Source organism: Diadema antillarum, unplaced genomic scaffold, assembly GCF_040938485.1.
Source record: "Diadema antillarum isolate AM-2024a unplaced genomic scaffold, OU_Dant_1.0 seq00002306_RagTag, whole genome shotgun sequence".
In the NCBI taxonomy this organism is placed as follows: domain Eukaryota; kingdom Metazoa; phylum Echinodermata; class Echinoidea; order Diadematoida; family Diadematidae; genus Diadema; species Diadema antillarum.
The window spans coordinates 14,813-34,986 of record NW_027272928.1 but is presented as its reverse complement, the minus strand read 5'-3'; the positions used below and the strand labels follow the sequence as shown (position 1 = coordinate 34,986).

The window sequence follows — 20,174 nt, the reverse complement described above, 5'->3', positions numbered from 1 at the left end:
CTAGCAATGTAACAGTGAGTTAGGAATTGGTACAGAACATCCCCTCTCTTCACAAGTTTGTACATTTAGACTTTCCATTACATCACCGAGAAAATCTCCACACGTCACGCCTCAACATTTCAGTTCACATGTTTCAAGCAGTTCACAAGTTCACCAAACTCGCCTCTGCCTAAGCTGTAGCTCTCGCCCAATCCACGTAATCCTGGAAACATTCACTTTGGCTTCACTTGGTTCCCCTCCCTGTGCCAAACTGGCAATCCGTCTCGTGGGGGCGGGCTTGCTAGCAGCACTTGGACTCCTTCTTCTCCTGCTGCATCCTGAACGACGACACCTGGGCGTTCTGGTTCTCCTGCGCCGTGCTGAGATAGTCCTGATCTTGGTGGATTGATATGTGCTCCTGGGGCTTCTGGCCCTCCGCTGTGAGCTGCAAAATGGTCTCCACCAGGTATGACATGGCATCAGCTGAGAGGGGCAAAGAGCGATGTGAAGGGAGGAAAAACAAAGGTCAGCAAACTGGCATTTAAATGGTGATAATCACTGCTGACAGTTCACTTCAGTCAGCATAGGGTAGTGTAAAACCAGGAACATTTGCGGCATGAGACTTTTGCAAATTGGATATGACAGCCTTTTTCATGTCAAGAAGCTTTTACAAATCGCCACGGGCATTCGATGCATTGGGTAGACAAACACTTTTGCATCCATCTACTTTCACAAATCTTGGCTCCTCATGAAATTTGCAAAAGTTTCATGCATGTGAAAATTTCTGGTTTTACAGTGCATAGTAGGAAAGGTGTGTGGAGATTACTGCAAGAACTACCTGGTATCAAAGAAAGGGAGGTTTGAAAAACCAAAGTGTAGCCTTGACTTTATACGATATCTATGTAGCACATTGCATCATGTTTATACACTTTATAACTTAATTTTGTGTGTTGGTGGCTTTTTCCTTCATTCAACACAAACACTGTAAACAAAGCAGATTTATTACACACAAAATCAAGAAATCATACACATTTCCTTGTAATCTGTACTATTACGTTTTAAAAAGACAGCTCATGAACACATCATGCGCATGATTTTACACATTATATTTCTTTTCATATGTCAAAATAGACATTTCCAAGCCATGATTCAGTTGTATCAGGGCAATTACCCACCGAAGGCAATTACCTTCCGGCTAAATACTGGTTAGTGATAAGGTTAGAGTAACGATTAGGGTTAGGGTTACATTTAGGGCTCGGAGTTTGGGTTAGGATTAAAGGGATGGTACAGTATCGGTGAAGATGAGAATTGGACTTTTAACATTTTGCGAGATACCAAGAAAACACTTATGAAATAGTACAGAGCTCTGCCATTTTAAGAGGAATTCAAAGCTTATTTGATAAAAATCGGGTTTGGAATGACTGAAACATCCAAAAACAAAGTAAAACAGAGTGATCGTAATAAAATGTGGGTCCCACACTTAATTAGAATCGCTCTGTTTTGGATATCTCAGCCATTTCAAAACCAATTTTCATCAAATAAATGTTGAATTCCTCATGGAATTACATGCTCTTTCATATTTCATAAGAGGTTTCTCATTATCTCACAAAAAATGTTAGAAATCTGAAATTAGGTCTCAACCAAAACTCTACGATCCCTTTAAGATTAGGTTCAGGATTAGGGTTAGGGTCAGGGGAAGGGTCCAGGGTAATTGCCCAGGGGGTACTTGCCCTAGACCCGATTTCGAATACCATGTTTCTCACTCTAGTAATGTTGCTCTATCCAATGAGAAATCACTTCGCAAGTGCAGGTTCAGTAGTGCACAGTAAATCATTGTCCATGCTAGATCTTTCTCTTTTCTAGACACAGAGGGAGCCTTCCTAACTTAATCAAATGCAGCCAAATACACAAATAAGAGAGTTTTACCAGAGACGGCTCCTATTGTCCACAATAGCAATTCCTGGATACAACTGCACATTATGTTATTTATCATTATCAATTAATCCCAAGAATACATCAAGCTTATGACAAACTTAATGCCTCTTTTGTTTTTCTTTCTGTCTTTTTGTGCCAGAAAACTTGTTGTCCATTATAATGGCCAACATTGCACACATTTCTGCAGTGTCTGGACAAAAAAGTTGTCCTCTCTGTCAAGTATTTTGTGTGACAGATGAATACTCATATTGCAGTCCATGCTGCTCTAGATAAAGTTCAAACAAAGGATGGGCATTGGCTTATTAAGATAAGTCAACCTGGGAGTGTCACTGTAAGATGCAAAGATGCTGCTTACCTCATGATTCATCATCGGCAAACAAACATTCATTTGCACAACACACGACACAGCCTGCAAACTTATCAACAGACCACAACACAATGGGAAGACAAGCAATTTGTCGGTGATAAATTGAACTGGCCAAATGCATGTTTAAGGATGCAAAATACTTGAATTTGAGGTTTTGGTGTAGACTAGCATTAGCAGATGTGGTCTATCTTGTGACAAACTTTTAGACCAAAATTTGATATAAATTCTGAGGAAAATTGCCTTCACCAGTTTGCAATTGACAATTACTCATGCGTAATGTGAAACTTTAAATGCGTTTTTCTTGAAAGTAACTTTTGCATTCTCTTTGGTGGACTTAGTCGGTTCTATTTATCGCTGATGAATTATGACAAAGATACGCACAAGAAGTGGTGACAAGAACACGAAAGAGTCAAACTCAAGACTCTCACATGACTATATGAAACATGACTTGTTTCTGTGATGTGTCTTGGTTTGTTTGTCTACTACAAAAAGCATCTGCTCCGCCACCACATGCATATCAGTCACGACATGAAGGCCATAGTAGTTTTGAATTTCCTGCCAACCCACTTTCAACGACATTTCAATTGAGGACAGTTTGTGCAAAGAATATTGTGAAATCAAACTCTCACCAAGGTTTACTACAGGAAAATGTGGCCCGGATTTCACATCAACATATTTCCTAAGCAGCATTATTCCCTGACGTACCCACGACATGGCACTAATGCACTGTATGGCAAGTGTCAAAGTGCTCAGTCCCCAGTGCCATTCATATTTTTATGCAAAAGACAAGTAACTCCATGAACTTTCATTATTGAGACTTCTCCCTCTGTTTGAGTACTGAAGAGAGAAAGTGGTGATACAGAGCATCATACGTGTATACTGCAACACATTAATAACTTCAACTACACACTTTGTATTAACACGCTGCAATTTCATTTGTACATTCATCAGGTTCTGTTGATCTATGCATGTGAGTCAGCCTTTCCTCCATACAAACAACAAACTCTTGTTTCAAGTGAGTAGGACAGCATATAAATATAACTTGGAAAACATAATCCTGTTTTCTGCTTTATCTTCCACTCTCCTCACTCTCCACTGGCAAAAAAAAAACAACAACCAACAAAACAAACAAAAACAAAAACAAAAGAACTGCAGGAAAAAAAAACCAACAACAACAACTGGCAGAGTGTGTATCGTTGGCAATTATCAGACCTAGCGGATTCAAGTCTCACCTCCCTGAGTCAATGGACACCTAGGGCTCTATAGACTTGAACCACCTGTACACATATCCTGCATTCATCCATCATGCACTGATTTATTGATCTCGTCCAGACGATTTATTAAAGAGTGGAAAAGGGAACCACGACTCTTCTAATAGGCAGTGGAGCAACAAAAATAGGTACACTGGTGGCGATCACAGTGGAAAAAGGTGAAGTGTAAATGCAGTCCATCACCTGTCATCCGTTTCTAGCTCCATGGGAACCAACGACAATCGAATGCGGCTTCATCCCAAATCCCCTACTTTTGTAGTAGAAGTATGGAGAAGAACGCACAAGCTCTCAGTTAATCTCGTTCCAAATGGCTGGCGCCATCTACGGAAAGGTGCAATCATGAGCTTGTGACTAACGTGGGTGTGTGGGAACCTAACAGCTGGCTACACAGGCCACAATGATAGCAACTGGTAATCAGGGAGTATGCTGGGGAATTCTGGATTGCTGGATTCTGAATGAACTGGGCTCACTGTGTTTAATTGCCTAGTTTCTGTTTCATTACCATCAGTTTTGAGTGCTACATTCAAACAGGTCATATGTGTATGCATGGCAGCTGTGAAGAAGATCATTAAAAGATGCCTGGAAGAAAAGCACCACTGGAAATTCAGAGACATTAACTGTTTCTCCCTTAATACCAAACTACCAATCAAAATTTGCATTACAGCATAATGCCTATCTACATTCCCAGGCAATTTGAATAAATGTATACATGCTTGTCAAATTCGTCTCTTTTTGTTTTAAGAGCTTCCTTTTTTCTTTGGGGGTGGGGGTGGGGAAGTATTTCCTTTTTGTTTTTTCTAGTGCAGAATGTGAGAGGGCACAATAAAGGGACAATTACCTTTAAGGCTAGACAAGAAGTTACTATGTCCAGAAAATAGCAAAAAATTCAGACTTGCCCTAGTTGCAGAGCTAGAGGTGATGGAACGCTTAAATGTAAGTGTGTGTCACAGTTTAGATTGACAAGCAAATCTTTCAATATAGGCCTTATGGTGCATATAAACTTCGAAATAATTGTACAGTTCTTTCCTCTCTCCCTCTCTCTCTCCCTCTCTCATACACAAACATACACACATTCTCATAAGATGCTTCAACCGGGGATATGATAGTTTGTTCAAGGTAGCTGGGCATATTACATTATTTACTTCTCAAAAAAACTATTTTTCTTTTTTCCGATAAACTGACCTAATAAAACTGAAACCATGCGTATTCAGTTCAGTAAGTAAAAAATCAGAGTTTGTGTCGTGTATAGGTGCATACACAACAATCAAGGACACGTGTAAGAATTTTCAAATTTCCTCATGTGAATAGTATGAAAACAATATGCCTGCATACAGGTCCTACAGGAAATATGCAGAATGAGCAGGTGCATTATAAACCCCTAAGATACCCCTAGGGCCTTAAGAGGGCACTTTTAGTTTGTTTAAACATTCTGAACAAATAGGCATAATTTATGCCCAGTGTGAAATGCATCCTCAGTTGACTGGAGTGTAACACGAAAATATCCCAGATTGGAGCCGTTTAAGAGGAAACACACACACACACACTGCTATTCAAACTAGGCATGATTTAAGGTTTCTGATCTACTTACTGACATTGGTGTCATCTTTGGCAGATGTTGCAAACCAACCAATAAAGTTATTTGCCCTGCAGAACTGATCCAGCATATCTGCATCGATCACCGTGTCTTGTAGATCACACTATCAGTAAAAAGGGGTCAAGGCACGGGGGGAGGGGAGGGGAGGACAAGTAGACGGGGTGGGGTGGGCGTGGGGTGGGGTGGGGGCGGAGGAGTAACAGAAGAGAAAGAAGAGAACAAGAAAGAGAATGCAACTTTACAAATGACAAGCACAGACCATATCACAGTGAGAAAAAAATGCTACAAACAAACCCACCATGAAAGGGATTAGGGTGTGTGATTTCATTCAATTTCACTCAGATCTCATAGTAGAGAGAACTCATGAAAAAAGTTGAGATAGTTTTCTCAACATGGAAAACACACAGCAATTGGGGAGCTCAGTCTCAGTGTTTTTGCATTTCATGAAAACATACCAGTTTTGCTCTTGTGGAGCATGCAAGGTGTTCAGCACTTACTACAACAGTTGCAAATAAAATCAATGCAACATTAGATAGTGCTACAAATGTTCAGGGTATTACTTAACACAGAAAGCTTTCTTTCTTAGCTCTCATTTGCAGAGCATGGTAGAGATTAATAAAACGGGACTCATTGTGCCTGTAGGTGCAACTCCTCACCATGTCAAAGTTGCCTTTGACAAATACCAGAAAATATGAAGAATTGTGGAGGTTTCATGAAATTAAAATTGCAAATCAATACTAAGAATGCAGTTGAATTTCAAAGTTTCATTTTTTTTTCATGAAACAGTGAACCACTGCTACTTCGCATAAAAATGATATCATAATTTCACAAGTTTCCCACTGACCTGTGCAAGTACATGAATCTGCACTAAAAATTTCCTTTTTTGACATCACAAATAACAGATCTGATAATGCAATATCAACAAAAGACACAGTAATGGAAAATTAATCTTCGTGAGAAAATTCAGCACATGGTAGACAGACACCTTTCATCTTTATAGTTCATCATACCTTATTGGCTAGGAGCAAGACTGGTACAGGTTGTTCATTGGCCAGCATCACTTTTTCATGGACATCTTTTGACCACTTCACATGAAGAAGGAAAAGGCAGACAAAACGAGGCTCAGAACCTTTATGCCCTACGTGCACTTTGAATTCTAGCTACACATCTCTAACAATTGTTAACTGAATAGCAGGGGTGCTCTCTATCAAGGCCAAACAAAATCATCCAAGAGGATACTGTAAAACGAGGAATGTTAGCGTGCATTTTAATTTCGCGAATTTCGCGAGCGCCAAGATTCGCGAAATTAAAATGCACGCGAAATTTCTTATCTACACTATATGCATTGAACGCAAGTGGCAATTCGCGAATACTTCTTTCCACGAAAAAGGCCGTCGGCTCCAATTCGCGAAAATTTCGTGCCGCGAATATATCATGTTTTACAGTATATAGTATGAGTATGATGCAATCTGTTAAGGGTTTACTTGTTAGATGTTACAATTAACACGCAGTGAAACAACAGCAAAAACAAAATGCTCTGACATTGCTCAGCAAGTGTGTCTTCATTGAGGATACAATTGAAGTAGATATTCCGTAATTAGGCAGTTTGGCAAGAGTGAAACCCTACAAAAAAACATTACATCTTCCTTCCTCTTGACAATGGGACAATATTGCAACAGGATGTGGGCTGTGGTTGTGCATGAAACATCTACTCATCCCTCCAAAACTATGTTTATCTTGTGCTATAAAAACACACTTTATAACATCTTTTCATGAATATGACTTCCTGTGACTCTACTCACATTATGTCCTCCAAAACTTTCAGACAATGATGCTAGCTGTCTTGTCCCTACACTTCATCATCATCATCAAATAATCCTACTTTATTCAGTACTCTGAACTGGATTTGTATTTGTTTTCCTGTGCTGTCACTGCACTTGCTACTCACTTTATTGCTAGAGTGTGAAAAAAAAAATTGTATGACAAACAGTAGAAATTGAAATCTGTCAACTTTTATTTGTTGTTCAAGCTGTTGGAGACACATTTGGGATAATTCAACATAAGAATAATGACATATATAACGACATATGACATCCACTAGATGTACCAAAAATTGAAAATTAGAGTTATTATTTTTTCTTTTTCTTTTTATTTAATGTTCTTTCATCTTATCACCTGAGTCTAGTGGGTTCATATTTTGGTGAACATACAATGTAAGGCTTTATAACAACATTTCAAGTTATCAAAGCAACTGGAAATTCTCACAGTGTACAGGAGTGTTCTCAAAATGCAAAATATACAAAAACATGCACGCTTGCTTCAATGGCCACTACTACAGTTTAATGCTAAAAACATTCAATGCCAGAATATTAATTGTCATCAACAGAAGCGTGCATGATGTAGGATGTGCACTACTGTTGAATACACATTCTATATAATAAAATGCATTCATCACAGATAAAACAGATTTGTGCATCATTCCATTATGCAATCCAGCAAACTTTTACCATTACTCATACCAACCTTTAGTACTGAGTCAAATGTGGCAGGTCTATGATGGAGATAAAGAATTGAGAAAGAATGCAAACCATCACAAGTTATGGAAAACATACACATCCACTCCTTTACTAGAACTCAGATTAATGTTTGATTCTCACTAGTGCTGATGTCATTCTCCTATAGAGTTATTCACTTTTAAAACACTGTACCTTATATATGCTGGCCATATGGGGGGGGGGGCTTCTAAAATAGGAAGAAAAGATGATTCAACAGGTTTTGAACTGAGTCAGGTGCATTGCTATGTCAGCACATAAAATAACCATTGTTATCATCATATGAAATCCAAATTGAAGTTTGAAGTACTGAGGAATAGCCTCTATTGAAAAACAAGGCAAGTGCCAAAATGTGTCTCGCCCATTCGCGTAGAAGAAATTGATGTTTTTCTAACTCCCGGAAGTTCATTGACCCCGCCTATGACCTTTGACCTAGTGGTGACCTTCAACTCCCCCAAGGGACATTAACCAGCCAAGTTTGGTCACAAACGGACATATGGATAAAAAATTACAAGCCATAATCGAAACGCGCCGTAAAAACTTAACATTGGGCCCTAAAAGTTTGTTGACCCCTGTCAGTGAGCTTTGACCATGTGGTGACCCTGAACTCCCAAAGGGACATCTAGTATCCAAGTTTGGTCACAAACAGACATACACATCAAAAGTTATGAGCCATAGTCGAAATGCGCCATAAAAAGTTAACATTGGGCCCTAAAGTTCATTGACCCCTGCCTGTGACCTTTGACCTTGAGGTGAACTTCATGTTTGTTATGTTAAGTAAAATGTGTAACTTTGTATAACCACTCTTCCCTCCAAGTTTGAACCACTCTTCCCTCCAAGTTTGATTGAAATTGAAGTCCTTAGTAGAGAGTTGTTCAAGTTTTTGTAGCATTACAGACGGATGACGAACGGACAGACGCCGCAGGCGATCCCTTAGTCTCCCCCTCACCTTTGGTGGGCTCGACAAAAAAAGAGATATCTTGGAAAACTACTACTTATGTAAATGACATCATATGGTATAAACCTGGTTTAAATTTCATGTTGTGATTCTCCTGTTATGATACTTACTACTACTCTTTGATATAAAGGTGATAATGATTTTGTATATGATACATTATCTAAACTATTTGTGTCAATTTTCTAATGGGGAAAATCCTAGGGTACTTGTAAGAAATGTAGATGATTTGTACATCAATAATATAAGCTCTTTCAAACTACATATTTCTTCCTTCACAAACATGATATAATTTCAGTGCTAGGTCTCTGAATGACTAAATGTCATATTCTGCAGAAACTTGAAATTTCTTTCATGGTGACAGTGAAGTTATTTTGCCTGAATCTTATCAATCATTATCAACAGGAGAGATCCTCCATTCAATATTCATAACAATATGTTGCATCATACCATCAGAACCTATTCTACAACCATGGGTTATGACATGCACCTTCATTGGATTGTATACATTGGTTCGACGCAAGTGGTAGAGGGATGCATGCACATGCACAGTGCTGGCCATAAAGAGCAATGACAGTCCCATGTTTAAAGGGAAGCAGTCCTGAGATTTTCACTGTACTGATAATTAAGAAGAGTAAAAAATATAACCTTTCACCAATTTATACGTGTGGACATCAAATATTGTCTCCGTACGCGATTTTAAAAAAATAATTCCTGCAAGCGATCGTGTAAGAGCCTGCCAAAAGGTGCAACGTCATTGATGCCCTACTCTCAAGTTGACAGCCGTGCCTCAGAAAACCAATTTAAGTGTTCAAAATGATCATATCTGATTTTTTTCATAAAATGTGACAATATGTGGTTTTATTATTTCAAACAAAATATTTCATGCTTATTTATATATACAATTAATATAAAAATAAATAGTAAACATGTATTTATAAATAACTAGGGATGACGAGCAGAACACCGCTGGAAAGAGTTGTGCATCGATGACGTATGACTCTCCACCAAGACTTGCTCATTTGCAGAGTCACACTTTCTTAACCGAAATGTACGAGCTTATTTGGTGATTTGAAAGTTTGTTTTTGATGAAAGTAGTTCATTGGAGGTACCAACAACAACATCTTTTTTTAAATTTCGTGAGGACTGCGTCCCTTTAATGGCAACCTTGAATTTCTACTTCTTTATGACAGATCTGCAAAGAATGCTGACCAATCTGATCTGTTCCAATCTGGATATTGTCTATGTAAGGTACAGACACAGCTGAAAGACATAAATTCATTTTACACTCACAATACTAATATTAACCAACAATACGCCAGACAATTCTATATGTTGCCATGTCTTTTCTACTTATTTCTTCCAAGTTTTTTTTCTTTTCTTTTTTTTTTTTTACAATCTCACTGTACAGCCATGAAGGCATAACAATAGGCGTTTTGACATCAGCACGATTTTTCGAAATAGCGCGCTATTTTCTGACTAGGGAACTTAAAAAATATCTCGAGCTTGGATTTTTATCGGGCTGATGTGAAAACGCCTATTCACTACAGTAGAAATGACATTGTGTGCATTGCAACAGGTAAGGCATCCAAGTTATGCATGGTGAGACTGGTACTTCAAAAGGGCAGTCAGAGTTCCACAATAATATATTTTGAATGCGTTAAATCACAAGGTACACTTCAAAAATTCTCATTAATGCCAGCATGCACATGTTATCATTAAAAAAAGAAAAAACTCAAAATGCTACTCCTCTGCATCAATGGCACAGCCTTTCCAATAAATGGTGCATCTACACGTAGTATACCCCGTATTTGTAATTCCCCATGCTAGTCTCATGCCAGTTTGCCTACTTACCTTGATAGATCAAAGACAATGACAGCTGCGATTCTACAGACAGAAAAGATAATTGAAAAAGATACCATGTGAAGCTTGGATCGGTTTTGATGTACCCAACGAACAAAAGAGCATACGTAAATGGCAAGAGATAAATTACAAACTACAACTGTAAGTGGCTGAAAAGAAGAGATGTAACTCTGTACTCTTTATATGAAGCATGAAAGCAGAAGTAGGTACAATTCAATGCATATACCAGTTCTCTTGTAACATACCACATTATTAAAATGATATATTATCATATGTCTGCTGATTTATACTCTGTATACATCGAATCCCGATGGAAACCAATTTTCTTTGCTCAAAGTTTTAACTATACATCAATTACATCACATTTTATTGAATCTATCAAATATCCAGGAAGTTGTTAGCATTTTTTTTTTCAAAATTTGAATGCGACCTTCACCCTATCACTGACTCCTTTCCAGAACTAAACATTCTCAAAGCATCACTGTACTATGTTTGATGGAATTTATCATACGTTCATACTCTCTTTCTTTCAAATGTGTAACTATGATCATGACCACCTTGCTGCTGACTACGTAAGCACAGTCTGGGTAAAAAAAGTAATCTTTCTTTATTTGAGAAACAGAAACAGATAACATTTCACTGTGGCGTCACATTTCCTTCAATTGTTACAGCGGGATCAAAAGGATGCACAAAAAGAGAACCTCCGAGAACACATAATTGCTTTCAGTATCGTGACTTTAGATAAGGGCCGATATTTGATTTGTCCAGCAGACATTTGATACATGCAGAAGTCAGTCACAAATTGAAACTTATCAAGTACTTCTCTTCTGGCATTCAGACCACATGAATTCCTGAAGTGAAGTACACAATACCAGGTAGTAAAACAAAACAAAACAAAAACAAAAAACAATAGTGAACACACATGTTCATGATGGCATGATGTTATTCAAATTCCATAGCTGATAACATTTGTACATTTATGCACATTTAAAAAAAAAGAAGAAGAAGAAGATTACGGTTAAACCTAGCTTCAGGCCACTGCCCCAATGTCTGTTACAGAAGAGAGAGAGAAAAAAAAAAACACACACAAATTTCCATTCTCACATTTTTTGGACATGATGTAATGGATAGCAAAGGGAAACCCTCTCCCTTGAATATATCAGACCTCTTTAATTCTTTCCATCTTGTCCGCAATATGCTTATGTACAATGTCAACAGGATTTTCAAAGGGTGGTCAAGAGAGGGTTAACAAAAGTTGCATGAACTGTACTCACGCATATTTGTAGTACACCCTGGTCATGTGTCCAAATCTCTCATGACCTGCAATGTCCCTTTGTAGAGTACAACAGAAGTAAAAAATATGCATTGATCAGTTTGGGGGGGGGGGGAGATAATAAATTGCACAATTTTAAAGAAATTGAAACTGCATTCGGGAAATGTTTTGTCATTAATGGTCTGTTATTATCCTTAAAACTTTGGAGGTCAAGGACATTTTAATGCTGTTAAACAAAACATTAAAGTTAATACAATATGGTCTTCCACAGGAAATTAATGGTAGGGTGGGAGTTTACACTTGTTTATTTGTCACATGCTAGTAAAGCTTCATAGTTTTGGCACAGTGTAACTCGTGATTTTGCTTTGTTCTGAAACAGAGTGGAATAAAACAGAGACTTGCTCTTTCTACAACCTTGTACCTGTACAGTGAGGTCCATATCATCACCATATTCTTGTTGCACATAATGCACACTCCAGAAAACAATCAACATCTCATTCTTTGCAACAAGACATGGCACACAACACTTTGTAAAGATCTTTTGATTTCTATCTTTAGAATTCACACAAAACTTCACAAATTCACTGGTGACTGTACAATTTTGAACCACTCATAATCATACACGTCCATAAAAAGGCACAGTTCAAGTCCTTGAAAGAGACTATAAGTCTTGTAAATTAAGAGGCCTCTCTTCATCAAGCTACACACACTGACAAAGTTAAGTTCTCACTTCATTAAAGGAGACCCTCTGGATGATTTTCAGACTTTTACGTTTGAACAGCTACATTGTATGAGTTGTTCTGCTGAGTACCGAGTTTCAAAATTTACAGTGATTTGGATGAGGAATAAGAATGTTTTCAAAATTTATACCAAATTGCAATGAACAAGTATGATGACATGGCAGACTCACCATAAATATGCATGACTGGAGGCTCAAGGAAGCAGAACAAAAGAAGAAGGCATGCATAGATTCAACACAGGTGAACATGTTAAGGAAGCGGAGTTGTAATGAAATTACACTGGCTGTGTTCAACGGAGGCAGTTTTGGTCGGAGTAACTTCGGAGGATAGGTCGGAGTAGTGCCCGTCTGAACAAGGTCGTGGTAACTTCCTCCGATCGGAGGAACTTACCACGACCTCTTCCTCCGAACAAGATACTCCTGAGTTTTCTCAGGAGTATCTTGCTACCACGACTAGTCGGAGTAAATTGCCCGTGCGGACAAGCCCTCAGAGTATCTATGAACTTACATACCTTACGACCTAGGTAAAACTTCCTGGGTCAAATCGCAATGTTGACATTTTGCGAGTACACGTGCGCGTGTAGTGCAATTCTAAGCTAATCGATCGCGACGAAGAAGCTGCCGCTCTTGCTAAAATTTCCATTAACAAGAATGGAGAAGACAAATGCCACTGGTAAAAAACAATCGCATGGTCGGCGTGCGCGGCGCTGCCACTTCCGGAAGTTACACCGACCCTCGCACATAAATTGGTCGGAGTTTCTTCCCACAACCGTCGTGTGGACACAAGGGTCATGGTAGGATATGCATTAATTTGAATTTTAATTGCCGAGCTATAAATTCTTATTCCGACTAGAAATACGTCTGAACATGGCTACTGCTACATAACATTTCTGAAATGTGTGAGCCTTCTGTGTCATCAGCATTGTTCACTGTAATTTGTCTAAGGTTTTTCAGGGTATTGGTTTCTATGCTCAAGGACCACAATGAATTCCACAAATCTACACATGAAACTGTCACTTTATGTACTACATGATGTGTAATTATGAAATTATCTGGAATGCCCCTTTGATGTCTGGGTGTCCCTTTAATATCTGGTAGCATTACAATTTCAATGCTTGATTAACATCCAAAATGCACCAACACTCGGTGATGACAGCATCACACCACCACACAGCTGTCCTCCACACAACCGGAAATGCTAAACTTGTTTGAATTACCACAACTGTAGATTAACCCTCGTGCTCTCATTCCAATCCAGTGACTTCAGGGCAAAGTCCACGCCTATTGTCAGCTTGTAGTTGGGGGAGAAGTAACCTGTTTGCAATCCAATCAGGAAATGATAGAAAACATTACACCCTGAAAAATCAATTACCAATCACCATGCTTTGTTTGTTGTGACACTCCCTTTCCTGTATATCCCTTGTCATCATCAGAAAAGGTAGAAAGTGTGAGCATGGGTAGCTGTTTGCATTTTTTGGTGGATCCAAAAATTAAATATTTGATCACAAAATGGAAAATTCATACTAAGAAGAAAATTGTTTTGAATGTACATCATGAAGTCCAATAAGAGCTTGAATGAAAGCAGGTAGTCTAAAATGGCAATCTTTAGGGGCTGTAAGAGAGCTCTCTCATTTGCTTTACTGATCATGACATTGTTTACACTTTTTTTTCAGTTTACCCTTCCTCAAGGTGGGTCTGAAGGTGGGTCTGAGTTGTTGGTTTTTTTTAATTCACAGGCTTCTGCCCAACAGATTGCCTATTCTGTTGAAAATCAAAACAGCATTAAAAAAAATATCTAACAGAAATACAACATTTCACAAAATGGGCCATTAAGATACACAGATTTATGCCCAACTCTTAGCCTATTCTGCTGGAATAGCAAAACAGAATAAAGGAAAATACCTGAACAGAAATATCTAAACATTTTGCAAAATGTGATATCAAGATTTCTTTATCTGTGAGTCTCTTCAGGAGCGGGCTGGCATGTATAGAAACTTCATTATGTAAAAATATCTAGATTGTACAGGTATTTCACCTTTGCACAAAAAAAAAATTTGACAATGAGGTATCCTTTGCCTACCAACATTTGCACACTTCACAAGTTAGCTGACTGCGGGCTTCTTACCTTCTGTATATCTCCTAATGAGGGATGTCTGTTGGTAATAATGCAACAAAGAAGATACATCAGTGAAAACAACTTAATGACATACACTTGAAACACTTGCAGCACCTTTACTCATCTTAGAAGTGCAATTCAATGCTATGATTGAGTCGTCTTTCATAAACAGTGTAAAATCAGACAACTGAATGGTAAGATGTGTCATCACAAAGGGACCAGAAATGAGAAATTTATGTAATCTTAAAGTTCCACAAGTTTTAAGCACATAGCATTACTGGTAACAACCACAAATATTCAATAGATCTGAGATGACAATTTCATCAGCCATACATGCTTTCATCACAATGAAGTTAAAAATCATCATGATGGACAAAACAAAACTTGGGTTTCATCTCCTGTCAATTCATAGTTGAATTGTATCTTTCTGGTTTGAGTATACAGACTGAACTGTAACACAGAAAAACAAGGCAAGTGCCAAAATGTGTCTCGCCCATTCGTGTAGATAAAATTAATGTTTTTCTAGTTTCCAGAAGTTCATTGACCCTGCCTATGGCCTTTGACCTTGTGGTGACCTTCAACTCCCCAAGGGACATTTACCAGCCAAGTTTGGTCACAAACGGACATATACATAAAAAGTTATGAGCCATAGTCGAAACACCCCGTAAAAACTTAACATTGGGCCCTGAAGCTCATTGACCCCTGCCTGTGACCTTTGACCTTGAGGTGACCATCATGTTTGGTAAAATGTGTAACTTTGTATAACCACTCTTCCCTCCAAGTTTGATTGAAATTTATGTCCACAATAGCGAGTTATTCAAGTTTTTGTAGCGTTACGGATGGACGGACGGACAGACGCCGCAGGTGATCACTTAGTCTCCCCGCACCTCCAGTGGGTTCGACAAAAAATGAACTGAGAAATAGCTGATGAAAACATTGCAAGACACATTAAAAGGATGGTATAGTTTTTGTTGAGGTGGGGATTGAGGTTTTGATTGTTTGGGGTTTTTTTGCAAGATAATTAGAAACCACTTACATTACAAAGAGCACACAATCTTTAATAAAAACTTATTTGATGATAATTGGTTTTGAAATGGCCGAGATGCCTAAAAACAAAAAGGTTGTAATAAAAGATGGGACCCACCTTTATTAGGACCACTTTGTTGTTGTTGTTGTTTTTGTGGGGTTTTTTGCGGGGGGGGGGGGGATATCTCAATCATTTCAAAACCGATTCTCATCAAACAAACTTTGAATTCCTCTCAGTATTGTACATACAAAAGATGTGGATGCTCTTTAATGTCATAAATGATTTCTAATTATCTCAAACCTGATAGTAATCCCCCATCTCAACCAACACTATACCATCCATTTAATGACTGACAGTTGTAATATGTACTTGGCAGTTACATTCTTGTCAGTTAACTTTGCACACAAAAAAGAATGCCAAGAAAAAAAGGAAGGATTTAGAACATACATTCATGCATAGGACTCTACCAATCTAAAGTCTGATTTACAAACAATCCTTTCAATGAGCTCTTGGATACAGATAATTTCAATCTGACACTTAACTGCCATCTACAGGATTTTCATGGACAAACTAATGACCTGATTCTCCTGGTTTTGTAGTGTGTGAAACAACATGCTAAGCATGATGAGATTGAAGTTTGCAGGTTATACAACAACTTTTTGCACTGGTAACAAAGGCTTTCGATTACATGTTAAAGGATCTTATTTTATTAATGCATCCCACGTTTAAAAAAAAAAAATGAAAAAAAAAACAGTTTTTGCAATGCATTTTTTCAGTCAATTACCCTATGATACACTATTAATGTATTAACCTATGGTGATGTACATTTGTATGTACACAATTCATACTTCTTTCTTAGACTGGAACAAATTATGAAAATTTGATATAGCGTAAATATTAATCTCTATATTATCAATATATATTGTTCCTTATCCATTTCTTCATCGCCTTGCTATACTAACTGCTACACCTACACTGATATAAATTCAAACTCAAAGTTTCAGTTCTTGATACTCCAGACTATTACAGTTTGACCACGGCCTTTAGCCATTAAGTTTCACTTAATTTAGCCAAAAATCTTTAGTGCACCACTGTCATCTAAAAGAAAAACGAAATACAAAACATTCTTTTCTATTTAAACTGAGCACTAATTCAAATATCAACATTGCAGGATTAACCTTGATCATGACCTGGACTTGCTTGATCTTGTTTCACTACTAATCAGTAGGTTGACCTTCACACTATGACCATGTAAAATGCTGATGGTAACAGAAAATGTTTCTCCAACAATCGTAACAGGGAAAACATTCAACTATGACCTTTGACTTTCATTATAAATACAACATTCTATTTTCTGTGTAAATGGAAGCCACATTTATTGTCTGCTCCAGATATCAAACTTCTTGGCAGTACCTGATTTGACTGTTAGAACTGATATATTGCCTCATACTTCCATTTGAAAAAGTCTACAGCCATACACTTTAATAAGCTTCTAGCTATAAGATACATCATACCATTTTCTCAGACAACACATGCAAAAATTTTGAAAATTCCTACCTCCATTCATTGTCAGTGATACATACATGCACTTTTGAATCATGTGATTCAATAAACAGTATTCAATACAAATACTAAAGTATAGTACTACTAAAGTATTTTCTCTTGCTTTCCTCTCCCATCAAATTATGTTTCTTCTCCCCTATGTAATATAGAATGATGGCTACATTGACATTCTTAATATTCAATAAACATCTCCCGCCTGATAATTTGAAATACGAAGTGTCTAAACTACTACAAAGTTTACAAATGTCGCACATTTTATTTGATACATAAACTTCTTTCAGAGGTGACATTTCACACACTGTTGATACAGTACATTATGTGAGTCATTCAGGACTCATAATATACAAAGAGTAAACTTCCCTTTCAGCTCCTGCTCAGCCATTCCTGACAGGACATTTCACATCCACACTTTTGCAAATTTACACATCGTATACCAACTTCAGAGTAGTCTCACAATATGGAGAACTTCCAGAGATAAAGTTATATGCTTGTAAGAGTTGAAGCTACCACTTTGATACAAGGCATTATGAAAAGTCATGCTAGACTGGTCACTGCATATCTGCAACTAAAACAATCATCCCTAGATGTTCAAAACACAAAGAACTCCACTTTCTGACATCAAAGATGCCCCATTGTCAGGGCTCAGAGAATGCTCCTGAAAATGTGCACCAGGTTGACTACCCACTGCAACAAATTTTGAGAAACCTGCAGAGCTTAATCCTCTTGAGTCTTTTGCCTAAATGTGTAATGTATGTCACTTGTGTCGATTGTGAAGCACGTGTCTAACCATCTTGCTCTACCTAATGTGAATTACAAGAAGATGAAACATCTTACCTTTCCTGTGTATGTAAAACACATCAGCCAGGGTAGATGAGGGGAGGGAAAGGTGGGGAAGAAAAAGAAGGACAAGATGATATTGAGAGAAACAGAGAAATCATAATAGCTCTAAAATTATGGATTTTTGTTATCACACTTTTCATTACAAAACTATGACATTCTATCTCTTGTTTAAATCCAACTATTTAATGTTCACTTTTGAATAAAGGCTATGCAGCAAAATCTATGGAACATGCATGATGTAGTTTCATCAGGGAGAGAAGCCACAAGTGGTGCAAAGCAAGGGTATATGATACTATCGGCTAAAATATATTTTTGATGTATTTATCATGTCAACGATAAATATGATAAAAATATGTTCTGCCAGTATCAAGATGTTCGCCAATGAATTCAAAATTCATTGCTTGACTACGTACAACTTGTGACTTCTTACAAATGACTTAGAACCTAAGAGTATGCATGAATTTGCTGTATCAAAGGTCACAATAATGGCTGCTAACCCGTTGAGAACGGTTCGATTTTGCTACAACGTGCATTTCCCATAGACACCTGCCCGAGTATACTCAGGATTTGTCCTCAACAGGTTAAGAAACTAAATGCAGCCATGTTATCAATACTTTTGATAGTGTCAACTTGCAGAATGACAAGAAATTTTTTAAAAATAATACTTCGCAGTGTGACTGTCAGCACTTATTCCACGTAAATGCATTCAAGACTTTAATTAAATGTTACCATGTTTTCACATACATTCACAGTCATACTCTTTAAAAAAATTTTAAGGTTGCTTGCAGACAAATTGGTGGCATTCTATTTGTGTTCATCTGACATAATTTGGCTGGTTTGGGGAAAAATATCTTGAGCTCAGCTAGTCAGCCAAGGTACTTACCAACTTTTATGTCTAGCTACTAAGTAAGTAAAGTCATCATGGTCATCATTACATCAATTATTTAGTTTAGTCTATCTTAGTCTAGACTACTTGTTTAATACATAAAATAGACCACATACATCTAGAATCTAGATCTAACTGTTAAACAAAACAGACAGCTCGAGATTGATTGCCAAATAGAAATAGGTTCGCTCGGAACTTTAAAACTAAATTAAAACTTACTTCACACTAATCACACTCATTCACACTCACACTTATGCCTTTGAGAAAAGGGGAAATAAACATGAACATGAACCAACCAGGTCTATGTACTAAACGAATTAGGACACCTGATACATCTTCTGGCAGTAATTCAACTCCGCGGAGCCATCATGTGCTACTCGTAAGATCAACGAGATTCTACCCTGCCCCCTTTCGTTCAGCGGAGAGAAGCGAGGAAATTTAACTCAGTGCGGGTTCTTGGACACTACTACTAGCTAGGCCTTACATGCATATTTACGGGTGGGACTGATATCACTAGTCATAACCAATGGCTTACCAACTCCGAATTCTCCAATAACAAGAACTTTGTAGAGGTGTTCCACAACGTTTCGCTCTACAGAAGACATTTTGGTTGTCACCTTCGTAAACCTGAAATAATACTACCACCACGATGTCAGTACTGGAATTAATAATCAGTCGAGTGCCATCGGATTATCCGTTGTAATACGTGCAGAGTAAGCTACTGACTGTACTACTGTACTAGTAAACGATGTCACGTACGACTACTTCTCAACAAGAACAACTAGGCCTACAGGAAAGTGCAAAAAGGAAACCGAACTGGCTGCTGTGGGCGCATCACGGCACTGCGACATGGGAGAACAAACTGGCCTGGCGACCACTCAACTACTAACTGAGTAAATTCAAGCGACAAACATTGCACATGACATTGCATTGGGTAGGACCTAGAGTCTTTAACAATTTAAAGAAAACGAATATTTTTTTAAGTTAAATTAGGCAAACGGAGACATAGAACTAAGGCAGAAGGTGGTGTAATTCAGTTCTGAAGCTGTCTTCATCATCATGTCGTGGGTTCATTGGAATTATCATGCATTATAATTAAACTCGATCGAAGAAAAGGAAGTTTAGGATCAGTGACAGAAAAACAACAAACAAACAAACAAATCAAAAACAAGTGAGAGTTTTAGTTGACATTTTTGCATCTTTCTTTCTTTCTT

At 37.8% G+C, this 20,174-nt stretch overlaps 1 protein-coding gene across 1 annotated transcript; it reads right to left on the bottom strand.

Moving 5' to 3' along the window:
* Positions 1–280: 280 nt before the first annotated feature.
* LOC139714533 (ras-related protein Rab-32B-like) lies at positions 281–19,674 on the bottom strand. Its single transcript, XM_071626225.1, has 9 exons — positions 19,485–19,674; positions 14,654–14,681; positions 13,746–13,842; positions 11,791–11,847; positions 10,508–10,540; positions 7,670–7,697; positions 6,157–6,231; positions 5,141–5,249; positions 281–462 (listed from the first exon to the last, which is right to left on the bottom strand). The coding sequence occupies exons 1-9, from the start codon at positions 19,563–19,565 to the stop codon at positions 281–283; spliced, it is 690 nt and encodes a 229-aa protein (XP_071482326.1). The 5' UTR covers positions 19,566–19,674.
* Between the last annotated feature and the right edge of the window lie 500 nt (positions 19,675–20,174).